Here is a 21,249-nt window from a genome sequence, read left to right on the forward strand (position 1 = left end):
AGGAATGCATATGGGGAGCTTCCTCCCTAAGAATTTGTGGACTGGATAAAAAGTCCCAGAAATTACCTGCCATGACTGGACATTTGAAATCTTCTTTCCAAGTCTCATCATGGCTGGTCCCCCTCTGGATCCATACATTGCATGTAAGGCATGTGCCAGAGCAAAAATGGCATTGTAGATATTATAACTTTCACCTGTCATACTTCTTTCAAAAATGTAAGCTTGCAAGATGTTTAAATTCTCCTTTCCAGTACATGTTTTTTGTCGGTCTGAAGAAATTTCACCTGGTTTGTAGATCTTGCAGTCAAAGACCTTTTCCCACCATTGTGGGAGAAAGATGTCCCCTTGTGGGTTCAAGGGGTCTAAAGATAGTAGGAAATGGCTGAATTTCAAGACATCCCTGGTGTGGTCCCTAAAATGCAGAGACCCATGGAAGAACTTTAGACTTTTCAATATGTGTTGAGATGGCACACTAACTTTCCAATGGGAAGTTAAGATCCAAACTTTGCAAAATGATGTTCTTGTCTTTTGTTTATATGCATCCATTGCTAAATGTACATTTATAATGCTATTGGATTCTCCAAACAGAATAATCACTTCAGATTTAGACCAGGTTTTGAAAATACTAAGTAATTTCAATATTATAGTTATAAGAAAATCCAATTTCATCATTTCAATGAAGGCCAGGCAGATTTCCTTCTCCTGGAGCATTGGCGTCAGAGATGAGACGAAACGTTCTCCATTGTCATTTGAAGGGGCCACCAGCCCAACCCAGTTCCACTGGAAATACAGAAGCAGCTGGACTAAACCCTCATACTGAGGAGATTCCTTGGGATTAATCCGGGAGAAGGAAGGATAAACTCTTCTGTCTCCCTGAGACAACTCAAAGCCAACACCGAGCTGGAGAAATGATATTTTAATTTCAAGGAGATTGAAAAGTTTTATGGTGACTTTATCAGTCCACATTTGTGGTTGATTGCCCCACCAGCTGAACTCACTTTGAATGGCAAGTTTCATTTTTTCCCCTTCTTAAGAGATGTCATCATGTAACATATTTTGTCTAGTTGTGACAGGTTATAAGATAAAGAAGCAACCTATCAATCTGATTCAGAGAATAATCTCCCTGATTTTAGTCACCAGAAGACAGGACTAGTAGCAACAGATAGAAACTAATCAAGGAGAGAAGCAAACTGGAATTAATAAGAAACTTCCTTACAGTGAGGACAATTCACCAGTGGAACAGCTTGCCTTCAGGAGTTATAGTTGCTCCATCCCTGGAAGTTTTTAAGAAGAGACTGGATAACCATTTCTCTAAAATGATATAGGGTTTCCTGCCTAAGCAGGGGGTTGGACTAGAATACCATTCTCTATCTCTTTTTTTCTCTCTCTCTATTTCTCTCTCTCTCTCTTTCTCTATATACCTATTTATCTATCTATCCTATTCCTATTCTACGCCAAAATGTGGATACATTTTTTGAAGAATAGGTCAAGAATAAGTCCTCTTAGCAAATAGAGCATTCCAGAATTAATATCTTTCCTATTGGGGTTATTTGACACATAAAATGCAGTATTGGTTGCCTAAAAATCTCCTTCTCCCAAAACACCTTTGCTTTCATCTTTGGCTTCCATGTTTCTTTTACTTGTCTACTCCACATTGTATTCAACAGAAATCCCTTACCTGTGGGAGCTTGAAGATGCTGAAGTTGGAGGCTATCTGCCTTGAGGATTTGAAATCGTGACCTCCAATGACAGAGAGCAAAATATCCTGTCTGACACAAGTGTAACCTGGAACCAGTTGGCCTCATGTGGACAGAAGAGAGATGCTGATTAAAGAAACCCACCTCTCCATCTCATGATTGTCATAGATCTGGAAGCCAAGGGTGATGTTGGGCAGGAGAACCAGATCCTTGTTGACCTCTTTGATTGTGAACACCAAGGCCAGGAACTGCTGGTATTTCTTGGGCCTGATTCTATAGGGAGAGAAAAAAGTTGGAGGACATTATAGGAACTATCATAAATGCAGTTGGAGTTGTTTACTGGCCAGATGCCCTTCCTGTCACCATTGTGGAGTTTTTTTCAGCAGACATATTCTCAGTGTACACAGAGAAAGAAATACCTGCCTCTAGCTAGGATTGAACTTACAGCCTCCCGATTGTGAGGTGAGAGTTCTGCCTCTAGACCACCATAGGCTTCAGCAGTATTTCTGAATAGACTCCCTTAAATCCCAAAGAAAGCAAACAGTTACATACATCTTTCTCCTGAAGAAGAAACTTACACAATTGGTAAATCACGCAGGGATGGGCATCTTTGAAAATAGGGGCCATTAGAAGATAAAACAATGGTTGCCAGGGGCAAATTCCCACCAATAGTTAAATCACCAGGCCTGTAATAGTCCTCCAGAATATCCAAAGACCTTGTCAACCCACACCCAGTTTGCATCCTCTTAGCAGTAACTGGAGGCAGGAGCCAAAAAAGCAGCAGCAGGAGAGGCAGCCCAGTCATTCTTCTCACCTTCCTTCCAAGATCAGAGATCAAAGTGTGTGCAGAAGCTGAACTGCAGGTAGCCCCTTAAATCTCACCAGAGCTTTAGCACAAGAGGGACTGTCCATCCAATATGGAGGACTTTGTGGCAACTTGATAGCAACCATGCTTCTCCTTATATGTGTTTAGACTGAGACCAAAGAGGAAACTGAGGCCAGGTGAGGCTCACCAAACCCAGGAATTAGATCTTTGCAAGGCAAGGTGTAATGACATGGCCTGCCACCAATGGGAGAACTCAAAGCATGTTTTTTAGAGCAGGTTTTATCTTAGAAGAATGTTGTGTCTTTACAGGAGTTGGAGGCAGGAGCCAGAAGAAAAGCAGCAGCAAGAGAGACAGCCCAGTTATTCTTGTCACCTCCTCTCCTAGAAGAGAAATTAAGATTTATGTATAACTGAAATTTAAGGGACGTGGTGGCTCAGTGGCTAAGACGCTGAGCTTGTTGATCAGAAAGGTTCGCAGGTTGGCGGTCCGAATCCCTAATGCTGCATAATGGTTACTTGTCCCAGCTTCTGCCCAACTAGCAGTTCAAAAGCACATAAAAATGCAAGTAGAAAAATAGGGACCATTTTGGCGGGAAGGTCACAGTGTTCCGTGCACTTTCAGTGTTTAGTCATGCCGGCCACATGACCATGGAGACTTCTTCGGACAGTGCTGGCTCTTCAGCTTTGTAATGGAGATGAGCAACGCCTCCTAGAGCCAGAAAAAACTAGCATGTATGTGCGAGGGGAACCTTTACCTTTACCTATAAGTGAAATTGCAGATAGCACTTGAAATCTCACCTGAACTTCAGCACAATAGAGGCAGGTCGTCCCACCTGAATAGCCTTTTGGCAAATTTACAATATATCGACAATGTTTCCTCTTACCTGGGTTTGGGCTGCGGAAAAAGGAAACGAAGGCAGGTAAATCTCTTCAAATCCACCAGTTAGCTCTTTGTGAGACCAGTTGAAGTGACATGTTTTGCCCCGCCACCTGGAAAATTCAAAGCATATTTTTTTTAAAGCAGGTTTTTATCTTGGGAGGTAGAAATCCATGGGGGCCACATTAAACATTACTGTCCTTCTGATAATTGTAAAGAAAACAATGGTCCTAAGCACTTAACAGTAGATTTTATTTTGTGCATAGGAAGGAGAAAAACATGTTTATCTCTAGACAGCAGGTGGATCTGAGAGTCAAGGTGAAGTTGGGAATTGGACATAATACATGAAACTGAGCTCCTGGCCACAAGGTGGAGCTCTTTCTCAACTTGAGTTCAGGTATCATTCCCATGTTGATGATGTTCAGTTTTACAACAATTGACTGTTGAAGTTTAATCTTTGTGCCTGAATTCTGCTGGATGGGGAGGAACAGTCTCAATTTGACTGCAGCTGTGGAATATGAGTCATCTCAGTACTGGGAACTCTCCTTCTTTGGTGCTGCATGACCTTAGCACTGCCATGCTTGGGACTGTTGTGCAATCTGGTGTCTTCCTCAACTCTCAGCTCCTGCTCAAAGAGCAGATAACTAGCTATGGCCCAGAATGTCTTTGTAAATGTTTAGAATGCTAAGGAGGAGGAGGAGGATTGTGGGTCCTGGTCCTCTCTGAGCTTGCTCATTGCTCAACTCGTACCCAACAGATAGCATCATCAGTGAAAGAAGGAACTGTTAGGAGGGAAGGAGGGGGAAGAGAGGGGAGGAGAGAAAAGCAGGAGGGCAATGCTAACTGCTTGCTTAGTTCAAACATTTCATTAACCAAACAGGTAGCATCATCAGTGATAGAAGGAACTGAGTTTCAGGAGGAGAAGGAGGAGAAAAAGCAGGAGGAGGAGGAGCAGGAGGAGGAGGAGGAGGACTGTGGGGTCCTTGACTGACTTTGAGCTTGCTTGTTTGCTTACAGAAATTTCATGACCCAAACAAAGTAGCATCATCAGTGATAGAAGGAACTGGGTTTCAGGAGGAGGAGGAGGAGGAGGAGGAGGAGGAGGAGGAGGAGGAGGAGGAGGAGGAGGAGGAGGAGAAGAGGAAGAGAAGAAGAGAAGGAGGAGGAGGAGGAGGAAGAGGGGAGGAGGAAAAGCAGGAGGAGGAGCAGGAGGAGGACTGTGGGGTCTTTGTCTGACTTTGAGCTTGCTGATTTGCTTGCAAACATTTCATTACCCAAACTAGATAGCATCATCAGTGAAAGAAGGAACTGGGTTTCAGGAGGAGGAGGAAGAGGAAGAGGAGGAAGAGAGAGGAGGAGGAAGAGGAGGAGGAGGAAAAGCAGGAGGAGGAGGAGGAGGAGGGCTGTGGGGTCCTTGACTGACTTTAAGCTTGCTTATTTGCTTGTAAACATTTCATTAACCAAACTAGGTAGCATCATCAGTGATAGAAGGAACTGGGTTTCAGGAGGAGCAGGAGGAGGAGGAGGAGGAGGAAGAGAGGAGGAGGAAGAGGAGGAGGAGGAAAAGCAGGAGGAGGACTGTGGGGTCCTTGACTGACTTTGAGCTTGCTTGTTTGCTTACAGAAATTTCATGACCCAAACAAAGTAGCATCATCAGTGATAGAAGGAACTGGGTTTCAAGAGGAGGAGGAGGAGGAGGAGGAGGAGGAGGAGGAGGAAGGAAGAAGAGGAGGAGGAAGGAAAAGGAGAAGAGGAGAAGAAGCAGGAGGAGGACTGTGGGGAAGAGAGAGGAGGAGGAAAAGTCCTTGACTAACTTTAAGCTTGCTTATTTGCTTGCAAACATTTCATTACCCAAACTAGATAGCATCATCAGTGAAAGAAGGAACTGGGTTTCAGGAGGAAGAGGAAGAGGAGGAGGAAGAGAGAGGAGGAGGAAGAGGAGGAGGAAGAAAAGCTGGAGGAGGAGCAGGAGGAGGAGGACTGTGGGCTCCTTGACTGACTTTGAGCTTGCTTGTTTGCTTACAGAAATTTCATGACCCAAACAGTAGCATCATCAGTGATAGAAGGAACTGGGTTTCAGGAGGAGGAGGAGGGGGGAGAGGAGAAGGAAGAGGAGGAAGAGGAGGAAGAGGAAAAGCAGGAGGAGGAGCAGGAAGAGCAGGACTGTGGGGTCCTTGACTGACTTTGAGCTTGCTTGTTTGCTTACAGAAATTTCATGACCCAAACAAAGTAGCATCATCAGTGATAGAAGGAACTGGGTTTCAGGAGGAGGAGGAGGAGGAGGAGGAGGAGGAGGAGGAGGAGGAGGAGGAGGAGGAGGAGGAGGAGGAGGAGGAGGAGGAGGGGAGGAGGGAGGAGGAGGAGGAGGAGAGGAGAAGGAAGAGGAGGAAGGAGGAGGAGGAGGAGGAAAAAGCAGGAGGAGGAGCAGGAAGAGCAGGAGGAGGAGGGACTGGGGGTCCTTGACTGACTTTGAGCTTGCTTGTTTGCTTACAGAAATTTCATGACCCAAACAAAGTAGCATCATCAGTGATAGAAGGAACTGGGTTTCAGGAGGAGGAGGAGGAGGAGGAGGAGGAGGAGGAAGAAGAAGAGAGGAGGAGGAAAAGCAGGAGGAGAAGCAGGAGGAGGACTGTGGGGTCCTTGACTAACTTTAAGCTTGCTTATTTGCTTGCAAACATTTCATTATCCAAACTAGATAGCATCATCAGTGAAAGAAGGAACTGGGTTTCAGGAGGAGGAGGAAGAGGAGGAGGAAGAGGAGGAGGAAAAGCAGGAGGAGGAGCAGGAGGAGGACTGTGGGGTCCTTGACTAACTTTAAGCTTGCTTATTTGCTTGCAAACATTTCATTAACTGTTAGATCTGGAGGAGTGGGCGCAATAACGGAGACGAGGCATCGATAGTGACTCAATTCAACTCTTTAATAGTGACTTCAGAACAGAGCAACAACTAGGGCAGCAGCAGCTCTTTTATAGAGCTGGCTGCTGTCACAACAACCAATGAAATTGAACTAACCGCTCTAAAAGCGTCCAATCACAGACGGCCTGTTGTTAGCCAATCAGATTAGCCAGAATCAGCCAATCACGATTCGCTTATCCGCGGGCCAATCAGAAGTGCAGGATTACAAGCCTGCTGCTGAAGTATGCTAGTATAGTTATTGACAAATGAGTTTGTTTAGTTCGTAACACCCTCCCCCCTAGGTTCCGTCTGAGGGGTGGGGTGACGTATTCTCGTAAGTAGGCAGGCTGTTTCACCTGTCTATTCGATTTTCGCTGTTCCACCGGTCTCTGCTCTGGCTCCGGTGGGCTTTTGTAGAACCGGGTGGCAAAAACGGTTCCGCTATTCTGCTCGGGAACTCAGGGCTGTCCTCCCTGTTGTCATCCGGGTTCCCCGGACTTGCTTCTATGGCCGGGCTGCTTTGTGGTGAAACAATCACCCGGCTCGGTTCTCCTCCGGAAGGTGAGTATTCCATGGTTGGTTGTGCAGACTGCTGGGCATCAGTTAGTGGGTCGTCTGCTATTTCTATTTCGGCCTCCTCGATTTCCCTCCCCCAGTTTGAGATTCAGGGGTTGAGATAGGGTTAGGAGCCAATCGGGAACGAAGTTGGTCTATATGGCGCTTCCATAATTTCCCATCGCTAGTCTGTAGACGGTAAGATCTGGGGCCCGTAATTTGAGTTATAGTAGCGGGGACCCACAATGGATCACCCGAGAAGTTTTTCGCAAAGACTAAGTCGCCTACCTTGAACGCACGACACTTGCTGCTGGAACCGCAAGGTTTTTCTGGCATGTAGGTTGGGTGCAGGCGATCGAGGTGTGAGCAAAGTTTCCGGCCCATTAGAAGTTCGACCAGGGTTCTGTTTGTGATGCTGTGCGGGGTGATGTGTTGGAGGAGAAGCATTCTGGTTACTTTGTCGTCAATGTCTCCATGTTCCATCTTGTGCAAGGTCTTTTTTATGAATTGGACCATGCGCTCAGCCCTGCCATTGGCCGCAGGGTGAGCTGGCGAAGTTAAGGCATGGCGGATGCCCCGGTCGGCTAGGTACTGTTCAAATGCTAGGGCAGTGAATTGGGGACCGTTATCCGAGACTAAAACGTCAGGTAATCCGTGCGTAGTGAATAGTCTATTTAATTTTTTAACAACAACTTCTGTGGTGGTGCTCTTCATTTTGTGGACATTGAGCCAGTTGGAATAGGCATCCACAGTTATGAGAAAGGTGTGTCCCTTGGTGGGTCCCGCAAAGTCAATGTAGATGCGGGACCAGGGACCACGAGGTGCGTCCCATTCAGTTGGAGGTGCCTTTGGTGGGGCAGCGCGGATTTCCTGGCACTTGTTGCATGTGGCCACCCAGACTTCTATCTGTTTATCGATACCTGGCCACCACACGTAACTTCTTGCCAATGCCTTCATTCGCACGATGCCTGGATGACCATCGTGCAACAGTTTTAGAACTGTATGTTGTAATTTTTCTGGAATGACGACTCTGTCTCTCCACAAGATGCAGCCCTTCTGGGAAAACAGTTCTGTCTGTCGGTGCTTGAACGGTGCGAAGGTGTCGTTGGGTTCGTTGTCAGGCCAACCTCGTTCCACCCAGCTGAGAACTCGAGTGAATACAGGATCCTTTTTTGTTTCCGCGGTGATGTCTCGTGCAGTCAGGGGTGGTGCAGGGAGAGTTTCGATTTGGAGTGCAGTTAAAGTTGGGGCCGGATCGTCTATGGCTTCCGGTAGTGGAGAACGACTCAAGGCATCAGCGTGGGGAATGGCTTTCCCTGGGCGGTGTTGCAGTTGATAATCGTATGCGGCTAGAAACTCTGACCAACGGGTCATTCTGGGTGATAATATGTGGGGAGTTGGTTTGTCTCCCGCTAAAATGCCCAGCAATGGCTTGTGATCGGTTATTATGGTAAACGGTCTGCCATATACATATTCATGGAAGCGTTTAATAGCGGATACAATAGCAAGAGCCTCTTTATCGAGTTGGCTGTAGTTTCTTTCAGTCTTTGATAAAGTTCGTGAAAAGAAAGCAATAGGTGCTTCATTTCCGTTTGGTAGGACATGACTTAAGATGGCTCCTACCCCAAACGGTGAAGCGTCGCAGGTGACTGTTAAGGGCAAAGTCTCGTTATACTGCATTAATACAGCATCTGAGGTTAAGAGATCTTTTACTTGCTGGAATGCTCGTTCTTCCCGATGTCCCCAGACCCAGGAAGCCTTCTTGTCGAGTAGTCTATGTAGGGGCTCAGCTACAGTCGCCTTTTGGGGCAAGAAGATGTTATAGTTAATGAGTCCTAGGAAGGCTTGGAGATCTGTTTTATTCCTGGGTCTTGGGGCGTTTTTTATTGCAGTTACTTTTTTTTCAGTGGGATGGATTCCCTTTTTGTCAAGAAGGTACCCCAGGAATTCAACCCTCTCAGTACAAAGTTGACACTTGTCTTTTTTTACTTTCAACCCGGCGTTTTTGAATTTCTGAAGAACCATTCTGAGTCGTTTCTCTAATACGTCTTTAGTGGGGGCAGCTATCAATACGTCATCGAAATAAGGCACGACTCCTTTTATGCCTTGTAGCAGTCTCTCCATCAGGCTTTGGAAAATGCCTGGTGCTACACTCACTCCGAACTGGAGTCTATTACATTTAAACGCACCTCTGTGCGTGACTATAGTCTGGGCCTCAGCAGTTTCTGCATCTACGGGTAGTTGCTGGTATGCCTGGGTGAGGTCCAATTTTGCAAATATTTTTCCGCCACCCAGGGAGTGAAGAAGATGTTGGACCACAGGTACTGGGTAAGCACTCTGCTGAAGCGCGTGATTTAGGGTGGCCCGGTAATCCCCACAAATTCTTATCAATCCATCAGGCTTTATGGGAGTTACAATCGGGGTTTCCCAACGGGCGTGATCGATCGGTTCTAACACCCCCTGAGCTATTAATTTGTTCATCAATCTTTGGCTTGAGTGCGAAGGGCACTCGACGAGGCTTAAGGCGGTTGGGTGCAACATCGGGGTTGAGGCTAAACGATATGGGGGATCCCTTGTACTTGCCTAGTTTCTCAGTGAACACGTCCTGGAACTCCTGGATGAGGGCCGCTTCCCAGTCGCTGTACCCGGTCTGGTGAATGCCAGCTAGTTCAATTCCCAGTGGAGCAAACCTCTGTAACCCCAACAAGCTGGGTCGGTCTCGATCGACGATGGTAATAGGCAGAGTTGCGGTGTGGTCCTTGAAGGACACCTGGACGTGGCGGGAACCGGCAACGGGAATCCTGTTTCCCTGGTAGTCCCTTAGTATGATTTTTTGGGTGCTGAGATCCTGGTGACGGATGTCAGGGATCAGCTGTTTGAAGGTTTTCCACGAGACCATTGATAGGGACGATCCCGAGTCTACTTCCATTACGCATGGACGATTCTCAATGGCGACCTTCACTCGGATCTTTCTTGCATCCAAGGATGATGCGTGACCAATGGTAATGGTTTGATGCGCCTCTTCTCACCTAGCTGATGCAGAAGCCGCTCGATTTCTGTAGTGATAGTGGTTCCATTGGTGATTCAGACGGTCCCGATTTACAGGTGGGCTGCCCGTTGTTCTTCGGATTGGGCTTGATGCTCGCTTGCTTCTGCAAACCTTTGCGATGTGGCCCCTCTTCCCACAGGAATGGCAGAGTGCGTCGAGGAATTTGCAGTCCGATCGCGGGTGATTGGCCCGCAACCGGCGCATTGACGTGCAGGTTTCTGGCTCTTCTGGTCTCGCTGGTCGCGCTCTGACCTGAGTCGGTTGACCTCTTCTTCCTCACTATCAGACGAGGATTCGAGGTCTTCATGGTGAGCCGTTGTTGAGTGCCTCTTGGAAAAAGGCGTAGTATCACTGGCGAGTTGGCAGAGCGGTGCGTTGATGCGGCGCATTTGAGCGGCCGACTTCCTGGTTGCTTCTGCTGCAGTAGCGTCGGCGATGACATCTGCGAGGTCGATGTCCCCTTTAGCCATGATCTTGCTCTGCACAGTGTGGTCATCTAATCCCAGAACTATGCGGTCTCACATGGCTTCCTCGAGGTTTGCGAAACCACAGAGGCCTCCAAGGTTCCAGAGGTCCGCGATGAAGTCCCCAACGCTCTCGTTTTTCCGTTAGTCCCTCTGGTAAAATTCGTGCCTTCAGATAAACGTTGGTACCGCGGGTGCATAATGGGCTCAGAGGATCGGTGCGAGGGTATCCCAATCCATTGTCTTAACTTCCGCTGGTTTAGCAAGTGCCTTAGCCATTTTAAAAACAGCAGGCCCGCAATGGGTCAGGAAGATCGCTCGTTTCTTGCCAGGCGCAGCGTCTTTCAGATTGTTGGTCTCCAGGAACATCTGGAACCTGTCTATATACGAGTCCCAGTCTTCGTTAGCCGGGTCAAATGGAACGGGTGGTATGGCGCCGCTGGCCATCTTGCCGTTGTTGGCGCGCTCTTAGCCACATGCTCTGTTCGGTACTCAGCGAGTGCTCAGTCAGCTCTATCATCTCCGCATCCCATCCTCGTCGCCAGTGTTAGATCTGGAGGAGTGGGCACAATAACGGAGACGAGGCATCAATAGTGACTCAATTCAACTCTTTAATATTGACTTCAGAACAGAGCAACAACTAGGGCAGCAGCAGCTCTTTTATAGAGCTGGCTGCTGTCACAACAACCAATGAAATTGAACTAACCGCTCTAAAAGCGTCCAATCAGAGACGGCCCGTTGTTAGCCAATCAGATTAGCCAGAATCGGCCAATCACGATTCACTTATCCGCGCGCCAATCAGTAGTGCAGGATTACAAGCCTGCTGCTGAAGTAAGCTAGTATAGTTATTGACAAATGAGTTTGTTTAGTTCGTAACATTAACCAAACTAGGTAGCATCATCAGTGATAGAAGGAACTGGGTTTCAGGAGGAGGAGGAGGATTGTCGGATCCTTAGTGATCTCTCTTTGGTGGTTTTCTTGCAGACATTTCATTACCCAAACTAGGTAACATCATCAGTGCTAGTTAGAAACAAGCAAGAGAGCACCAAGGACCCCTCATGTCAACCCTGAGCTACAAAGATTCTTCTTTATTGGGATTTATATCTGGTGGTTAGACTCTTTCTGAGAGTCATTGGGGCCACTTGGGGAGGGGGGTGTTATCTGTACCCTCAGGGCCACCTGAATCTGAGGGCAAATGCATGTGCAATAATTCTGGTTTGGAAGAGGGGTCAAAGAGACCATCTGTATTAAAACTGAACAGCCCTCTCTCAACAGAGGGTGAGAGATCCGACACTTCCTGTCTACCAGGCAGTCGTTTCAGCAATCTTCAAGACGTCTCCACACCCATTTTGTACTCTGAATCAGGCAACCCTGAGGACACAGATAATGATTCTACCTTGCTCGATGAATTAAGTAGATTCTGTAAATTAGGAACACTCTGAGCTTTCTATCTCTATTAAGAATTTGCTTGGCAGAGGTTAAAAGGAAAAAAGAAACTTGGGCATGGAAGTTCTTTAAAAAGAAGAAGAAGCTGGGTGCGGAATATTTCTTACTGTCTCCAGGTTGACTCAGCCTTCCGTCCTTCTGAGGTGGGTAAATTGAGGACCCAGATTGTTGGGGGCAAGAGGCTGGCTCTGTAAACTGCTTAGAGAGGACTGTAAAATGCTGTAAAACAAAATATATGTCTAAGTGCTGTTGCTATTGCTAGATATTGAGCTGTGGAGCATCTGAACACCCATGAATAAGATAGAGAGGAGAGAGGTGGAAGTTTTGTCAAGAATAGAGGTAGGAAACCTACCATTAATTGGGATCAGTTCCAACAGTAGAGATGGAGTCAGCAGAGATTTGTCCTTGAGGGAGGTGCTATTCATTCATCACTTAAGGACAAATTGCTTACACTGTTGGATGGAGTTTGGAAGGAGCGGGAAGGGGGTGGTGCATCTATCCTAGCTCTATCTAACCTCTTGGTGTCCTTCAATATCATCAACAATCATATTTGTCATGCCCCAACATAAGATCTTTATATACTGTTGCTGTTCTCTAGCTCCACCTAGTAGCCGGGGGACAAATGCCAAGTATATTGTTTGAAGCTGAATCAGCCCACTCTCTCAAACCAACTGCATGTTGGGAAGCCAGACTCCATTTCCTTTAGCATTTGGAGAAGGCAGGAGCACAATGAAACATCCATCTTAATCTGTGGCACATGGTCATCCAAGGACAAACCCACATCCCATACAGAGCATTGCTGGTGAGATTTAAATTGCTTGTATTTATTAATTATTATGTTCCGCAGTAACTTAATATTGTATATCTTGCATTGGGTTCTCATTGTATGTATCTCTATTTTCCCCAGTTTCACCATATCCTGTTCTTTCAATAAAGCATCCAGTACTACCTACATGATCTGTTTTATTGGAGGATAGGTGTGTTTAGCTTCATGTCAAGCTGCACACAGATTAATGTGTAGTGAAGACAGAACGATATTCCTCTTTATCAAATCCATGGAGTGGGAGGCACTGCATTGTGTGGTTTCTTTTCCCTTTTATAGGGCAATTACCAGTCCCTGTTGTTTGGGAATGAGACTCCCCCATTTGGCTCCTATTATGGGGGTGGCAAAGGTTTTGATATTCTCTCCACTCCTTTTTAACATTTATTTGAAGCTGCTGGGTGAGAAATCCATTGTTATTGGGTGAGGTATCATCAGTCCAGTTCTTCTGACCTGAGTCATCCTGGAAGGGCAGATGTCAATTAAACCCAGCTTTTTACACAATTCACACAGCATCCAAAGACCTACCAAAGGGTCTGGTAAAGCTCCACCCCACTTCCCCTGCCCACAGTCCCACTCAGTCAACTTCACATGGTTCCACAAATTAGGTTCAAGCAGACCCATGAGACAAAGAGAAAAGTCACAATGCACGCAAGTTCCAAGTCCACAAAATAGAGTCCAAGGTTCCAAAACACAGCAAAGTCCAAGAATCCAAAGTCAGCAGTCAAAGTCCACAAGTCGGGTCAAAGGTTTAAGGCAAAAAGCACCATCCAAAGTTCAAGAAACAGAGTCCATGAAAGCCAGGAAGGTGCATGCCAAAGCAGAGAGCTGTTCTTGATAAATGCATCTCTCCCCAGCATCACCCCATCCCAAGTGTTCCTTGGGAGGAATGGTGGGGTTGCTTCCTTACAAGCAACCATGCCAATGCCCTCTGTGCCTCCTTCTGTTTTGCTTTTCACACCCAAGGATTGGGTGGGGGTGGCAGCTGTTCCTCACCAGAGATGATCTGTAGCCTGTCCTCACTGCTGACTCTCCACAGATGATCCTCTTCAGCAAGCATCTCCCCATCTGGTTGGCCACCCCTCCCAATACTGGACAAGCCCAGGGCTGCATCATCCTCAGCCCCTGGACTCTCTAAGCATTGGAGGGAGGTGCCATCACCATTGGATGGTCCCATTTCCAACTCATCTTCCAAACTGGGGTTCAAAGGGGCCATCGTAGTAGTGATGATACTCAACTTTACCTCTCAGGCCTTGGTGAGCTAAGCAATACTGTTGATAGAATAGAATAGAATAGAGTAGAGTAGAGTAGAGTAGAGTAGAGTAGAGTAGAGTAGAGTAGAGTAGAGTAGAATAGAATAGAATAGAACAGAACAGAACAGAACAGAACAGAACAGAACAGAACAGAACAGAATAGAATAGAATAGAATAGAATAGAATAGAATAGAATAGAATAGAATAGAATAGAATTCTTTATTGGCCAAGTGTGGTTGGACACACAAGGAATTTGTCTTGGTGCAAATGCTCTCAGTGTACATAAAAGAAAAGATGCATTCGTCAAGAATCATAAGGTACAACACTTAATAATAGTCATAGGATAAAATAAGCAATCAATATCCTGTCTCAGTGCCTGGAGGATTTGGGGGGATTTGGGGGGCCTGCATAAACAGGATTCAGCAGAAAGCTGGAAAGGCTAAGTGGCTTTGGGTTTTAAGCCCTTCTGGATCTGGGATTCTGTCATATTTGGTACTGGGTGATGTTTCACTACCCCAAACAGTTCCCCTGCATAATCTGAAGGTCCTTTTGGATTCACTACTCCTGCCCAATGGCTTTGTGCCTGTTGTACCCATTCCTGGATCATGAGGCTCTGCTCAGAGTTATTCATGCCCTGATGACCTCTTTGCATTGACTATTGTAACGGACTTGCCATTGAGAAGCACCCTGAAAGCTTCCATTGGTGCAAATGCTCTATGTGGAGAAGACCAGGTCATTTGAGGGACATCCTCTCCCTGGTTACACCTACCTATCACATTGAGCCTGGCAGGATGGGCATATTACAGGTCCTATATGCTAAAGAGTTCCATCAGATTGGGCAAGGAGGCAGGCTTTTCTTCCATAGAACCCACCCTTTGGAACACAGCTCCCCACATGGCAAGAACAACTTTTACCCTACAGCATGGGCAGTGCTAGCATTCAAATGATTTAATAACTGGTTCTCTGTCCTAATGACCAGCTGGGTAGGCATGGATGGGTGGGTATGTGTCTGGGTGGACATGGACAAACTTGACATCACTCACATTGAGAGGCACTTTGCCTCGCCCAGCCTCTCATGACCATGGGGATGTTGTGACATGGTTCCTTGTCATTAGAAGCTTATTTGTGGCAGCTACGGTTTGTTATTTAATTATTTCTTCAAAGCACTGATCCCGGCTGGAAGAACTCCAACAAGGGAGTATTTCCTCCCAACAGCAGTGTAAAAAGCTTAAAACAACCCTTCCCCATAAGAAAGTCAAGCCCCTAATAAAGAAAAGCAAAGTACCAGCAAATGTTAAAAAAAAAAAAAAAACCTCTGGTGAAGCTCAGAGGACAGTAAGTTTGGGCATACTGCCAAGAACATTTAGCTGTTATAATGTAATAAGTGTTAAATGAGAGGCAGTTTCTGTAAGCAGGTCAATAAAGATTAGGCTAGAAAGGGGACTTCCGGTTTGTCGGCTTCGCGAGCAGCAGGGATTCGCGAAGCTGCGCGATCCCTGCTGCGCTAGCCGCTTTTGGTGCTCCGATCCGGACGGGTCCGGAGCTAGGCTCCCTGCAGGGGCAGCTGAAGATGGGGGGATCCGGAGAGGGGTTTGGGGGTGTTGAAGACCCCCTCCCGGCCAGCAGAACCCCTTTTCCCAAGACGGTGCAGCGGCGGTCCGCAATGGCCGCCACAAAGAAGCTGGCAGCCGGGTAAGAATGCGCAGGAGGAAGTGGAGAAAGTTTTTGAAAAGAGAAAGTTTTTCTTGGTTCCCAGGACTCTAAGACATATTTAACAAAACTCCTGAAAATTATGACTTTCTGAATGATATCTTCTAGAAGAGGAAAAAAGCGGCAGTTTGGTGGTGCTGAAAGGAAAGTTTACTCTCCTTCCCGACGGAATTAATAAGTGGACATTGAGAAACCTGTTTTTTTCAGGTAAAACTAGCTTTATGGGATAAGTCGGAAGGGAGAGGACAAAAAATATATTCATCTGGTTTGATTTTGTTGGAGGAGATGCCTTAAGGATTTGAAGACAGAAATAGAACTCCAATAAGGCTTCAAAATACAGATTTGGACTTTCTTTTTTCTTTTGTCTGATACTACCCCTGGAAGAGAAAGGGAGAATTTTGTCTTGGCTTGGATTGATTGAGGATTGTGGATTTTGGGATTGTTTTACTTTTTTTTGAAATATCTTGGTTGGTGTAAGAAGAAAGAGGGAAAAAAGAAAAGAAAAGAAAAGAAAAGATCTATAATGGCTTTTTCTTTTGAGGAACTGAGGGAAGAATATGAGCAAACAAAAGCAGCCGGTAAAGATGGTATGGAAAAAGCCTTCCTATTTTTAGAAATGGCTCTGGTTAACTATCAACAAACAATACAACAGATGGAGGCAGAAGAACAACAACAAGAAGAAGATGAAGACGCCATCTTTAATGAATTCCAAAATTTAACTAAGAAAGAAGGAAGGAAGAAAGCGAGGAAAATGAAGGACTTAAGATCTAAAAAAACATTTAAGAAAGAGAAATATAAAATGTAAAATAAATATAATGATAGTAAACAAAAGAAAAAGGGAACACAACAGAGAAGGGATGCCAGCAAGGCAGAGGCTAGAAGAAGGGGGTAGGAAGATTTGGTGGGGGAAGAAAGAAAGGGGAAAAGCGGAGAAAAGCCACAAAGTTTTGAAATTAGATGGGAAAAGAGGAATTTTTTTAGGGACAAAGGGTAAAGTACAATTTCCTTAGAAAAGATTTTGCAAGGTACATAAGATGGTATTGTAACATCTGTATTAGAAATAGAAAATTAGAATGGCTTAAGAGTTAATAAGAAATTAAAATGTTGAAATGTTTAACAATGATTTATTTTAAAATGTAATAAAATGTTAAAGGGAAAGGCAATGGGAATGTTATAAGATTTAATATTTAGATTTATTATTTAACTATGTATTTAATCATTTTGGATTTATTACTCTGTTTTTATTGTTATTAAAAGAAAAAAACTAGTAGATAGAATGTACCAAGCAGAATCAGATTGGGTATTAGGTGTTATTTTAAATGTTAATCTAATTAATTTAGGGGAGGATAGAAAGGCATCATACTCTGATTAGTGATTTCAGGAGAAATTCTTTTTTTTTTATAAGGAATGAGATAGAGGGATAATAAAGAATGGGCAAAAGATACAAATATAATGATTTAAATTAAGATGGATTAAATAAGATAGAATTATGAAGAGTGAAATGTGTGGAGAAGTTTATATAGAAGATATAGAATGGTAAACAAAATAGGTAATGATATGTAAGATGAGCATGAATATAATTGAAGCCCATATAAAGAGAGGTACCTGGGGCCAAGTTACTTTCCTAAAAGATTTTTATATGTTTGTTTGTTGTGTGTTTATGTTTTTGAGAGTATTAATAAAACCTTGTAGAAATACAGAATGAGAATAATGGTAATCAAGTCAGAAAGAAATAGATGAAATAATAATAGTGAAATTGAATAAGAGTAAAGAGAAGTAAAGAGAAATTGGATAAGAGGTATTTTTATGCTCATATGGAAATGGCTTAAGGTAGAATTGTATTGTATAAAATGGGGTTTTATCTGACTTGTAAAATTTATAATGGAAAAAGGTTCAAATATGTAATGGTTGATGATGATTTGTTTGTCTTTGAAATTAATAACATTTGCTTGGCAAATGGAAAAAAAAATAAAGATTAGGCTAGAAACACCACCAGAATGCTTCCTTCCTGCCTTCCTTACAGGATTAGCCCTGCAAAGTAGAGAAAAATAAAAGGAGATTTCTTCCAACAACCGGTTCTCCAAACTGCTCAGAAAATTAACAAATGGTTCTAGTGAATAGTGCGATCTGGTTGAATCCCATTGCTGAACAGATGTGTCAAACTTGATTTCATTGATGCCCTAAAGGTGCTTGTTTTTTCCCCAAGAAGCAACTAGAATTTCTGGTTTTTCTTTGAAAACATTTCACTTCTCATCCAAGAAACTTCGTTACCTCTTTATAGTGCTGGACAGGGCTGACCACAAGAACATTTATAGGGCTTCTGGGATGCATTGGTATGATTACTTACACTTATTAGGGTACAATTGATTGTCATGTGCCATCATGGCCCATTAGCACTCATTGGTACGAGCCATTGCACAAGTCAAACTCCATTTTGTTGCAAGCGCTCAATTTCATGTAGGCCAAATACCCAACTTTACCTTGACTCTTAAATCCATCTGGTCTCTAGATTAACATGCCTCTCTCTCTTTCCCTTTCATTCTCTCTCTCTTTTTCCCTTTCATTCTCTCTTTTTCCCTATTCCTTAGTACCCTCATTTGAATCCTGGGAGCAACACTGCAGAGAAGCAGCTTTGGCAGCAAAAACAGCAGAATATCAGCTGGAGAAAAAAATCTTCCTATCAGGCTGCAGCCATCTTGGGGAGCAATGTTTTTCCCCTTCTGATGCACAAAAATAATCTAATACTAAGCAGGCAAGACACTTGCTGTTTCTTGCAATTATCAGAAGAACAGTAATTCTTAAAGTATTCCCCGTAGATCTAAACAACATTCTGCCATAGGGAGCAGGCCATGCCCCTTGCCTTGCCTTGCCTTGCAAAGAGCTAACACCTGAATTTGGTAAGACTCAGCTGGCCTTAACTTTCTTTTTGGTCACAGCCCAAACACATATATGGGGGTATCATGGTTGATATCAACCTGCTACAAAGCCATCCAGGTGGAACAACCTCACTATATTGTCCTAAAACTCCAGGGAGATTTCAAGTGCTGCCTGCAATTCAGCTTCTGCACAGCAGATCTAAGAGGAAAGATCATAAGAATGACTGGGTTGCCTCTTACGCTGCTTCTGCTGCTTTTCTGGCTCCTGCCTCCAACTTCTGCTAAGAGGATGCAAACTGTATGTGTGTTGACAAGGTCTTTGCAGATTCCGGAGGTTCATTACAGGCCTGGAGATCTTATTATTGGTGGGAGCTTGCCCCTGAAAAACATTGTTTTTTTCTTCAGTGGAGTGGGCTTTTATAGAGACCCATCCCAGAATCGTTTACCAACTGAGTAAGTTTCACCTGGAGGGGAAAGATGTACATAATTGTTTCTTTCTTTTGGATTCAGGGATTCTTTTTAGAAGTAGTGGTCTTCCTAATATTTCCAATGCCCTAGTGTAGTTCAAAGCTCTACTAGCATATGCAAGCTTTCCTGTAATGTTCGCCAATGTTTTTCTCACTATAGAGTCGTGTCCAAGAATTACCAGCAATTCCTGGCCTTGGTGTTCGCAATCAGAGAAGTCAACAAAGATTTGGGTCTCCTTCAAAACATCACACTCGGCTTCCACATCTATGACAACCACAAGATTGAGTGGAGAATTTCAATAATCAGCCTCTCCCTGCTCTCCACAAGAGGCCAAATGGTTCCAGGTTATAAATGTGACAGGCAGGACACTCTGCTGTCTGTCATTGGAGGTCTTAACCCCAAATGCTCAAGCCAAATGGCCTCCATCTTCAGCATCTTCAAGGTCCCACAGGTAAGGGGGCTTCTTTAGATAAAGTTATGAAGTCGACAGATAACACAAATGCATATAGAAGTCAAAGATGAAATGAAAAGTATTTGGGGGGACATACCAAGAGAAGTTGGTTTATAGAATGCATGCCATAGGGGTCAAGGTGTGTATTTTTATATAACCCCAAAGAAATAAAGGATGAGATAATTCTGAAATGCTCTAATTGCCAAGAGGAATTCCTTCCTAACTTATTATTCAAAAAATGTATCCACATTTTGGTGCAGTTTATATTCTGTATCAGATTGATGGCAATTTATTCCATTGCCTTCTCTCTTCTCACTGCCAAATAACATGAATAGAATAGAGCTGGAAAGCACCTTGGAGGTCTTCTAGCCCAGCCCCCTTCTCAATCAGGAGAACCTATACTATTTCAGATAAGTGACTGTCTACTCTCTTCTTAAAAGCCTCCAGTGATGGAGTACCCACAACTTCTGAAGGCAAGCTGTTCCACTGTCCTCACAGTTAGGAAGTTTCTCCTTAATTACCCTAAACCTATGGTCACAAGCCACAGTCATTCCCATCTTCAAAAAGGGAGACCCCAGCCTAGTTGAAAATTACAAGACCAATCTCCTTATGCTGCATCACTTGTAAAGTCATGGAATCAATTATTAACCAATCCATCATCCTCCACTTAGAGACAGACAACCTACTCTCCAATAAACAATTTGGTTTCAGAAAAAAAAACTATCCTGTAATCTGCAACTCTTACACTGCAAAAACATATGGACTACACAACTCGACCAGGGCAAAACAATAGACGCAATCTACATAGACTTCTGTAAAGCCTTTGATTCATCGGTACACGACAAACTACTCCTAAAACTAAAATCTTATGGTATCTCTGGACAACTGCATAACTGGATAGAAGCATTCCTGTCAAACAGACAACAAATGGTCAAAATTGGGAGTGTCCTATCAAATTCTGTGCCTGTCAATAGTGGTGTCCCCCAAGGCAGTGTTCTAGGACCAACTCTCTTCATACTCTACATAAATGACCTCTGTGATCATATTAAGAGCAACTGCATTCTCTTTGCTGATGATGTAAAGCTGTTCAATACCACAGACAATACTGCTACCCTTCAAAAAGATCTTGACTATGTATCAGAATGGTCAAACAAATGGCAACTTCAAATCTCAACAAATATATGCTCTGTCCTACATATTGGCAAAAAAAATCAGAAAATAAAATACAAGCTGAATAGTCAATACCTTGTTGTTTTTTTTAAACAAATTTTATTCACTTTTTCACATTAAAAACAAAAATATCTTTTTAGTGGACAACATATTTCCAGGTCATCACCTTTACATACAAATATGACAGCAATTATGCATTCATATATGCATACTTAATTCTATTATTACCTTTTCCATTCCAAATTTTCAGTAAGGAGAGAAACAAATACATTAATTCTAGCCTCTTTCATTAATCTCAATCGAGACAACTTTTTGTTTCATTTCAATTATTTCAAATATAATCCTTTAATAATTATTTTAATAATAAAGATAAACAATATGTGTTTGCCTAATAATAATAATAATAATGCTAATAATAATAATGCTAATAATAATAAAAAGTTACCAATGTCTCTCCTTGCTTTTAATAGTCTATGTTAACTTATTAATTTAGTTGGTTCTTTAGTCTGTCATATTCCCTTTCCATTACACATTCTTTTTATAAATTCTAGATTAATACAAATTTTAACACTAAAAAAAAACAAAACAAGTATAGGTTTCCCCCCCTTTTACTGTTTTGAGTGTGACACCTCAATGATTAAAATATACCTTTATTCCCTCATCTTGATTCCCAATAAACCATTATTTTTAAG

General features: G+C 43.7%; 2 protein-coding genes across 2 annotated transcripts in view; both read right to left on the reverse strand.

Annotated features, from left to right (window-relative positions):
• Positions 1-858, reverse strand: part of LOC113427192 (vomeronasal type-2 receptor 26-like) — a 34,391-nt gene extending 33,533 nt beyond the window's left edge. Inside the window, exon 1 of the mRNA XM_087951252.1 lies at positions 67-858. Within this exon, the coding sequence (XP_087807378.1) occupies positions 67-711 (645 nt within the window). The 5' untranslated portion in view covers positions 712-858. The remainder of the gene's footprint in view (positions 1-66) is intronic.
• Positions 1-21,249, reverse strand: part of LOC148133592 (vomeronasal type-2 receptor 26-like) — a 274,460-nt gene that overhangs the window by 121,135 nt on the left and 132,076 nt on the right. The gene's annotated exons all lie outside the window — the stretch shown is intronic.

The sequence above is a fragment of the Notechis scutatus genome, chromosome 1, assembly GCF_049901735.1.
Source record: "Notechis scutatus isolate UNSWTSFEM ecotype Mainland chromosome 1, rNotScu1.2, whole genome shotgun sequence".
Taxonomy (NCBI): Eukaryota; Metazoa; Chordata; class Lepidosauria; order Squamata; family Elapidae; genus Notechis; species Notechis scutatus.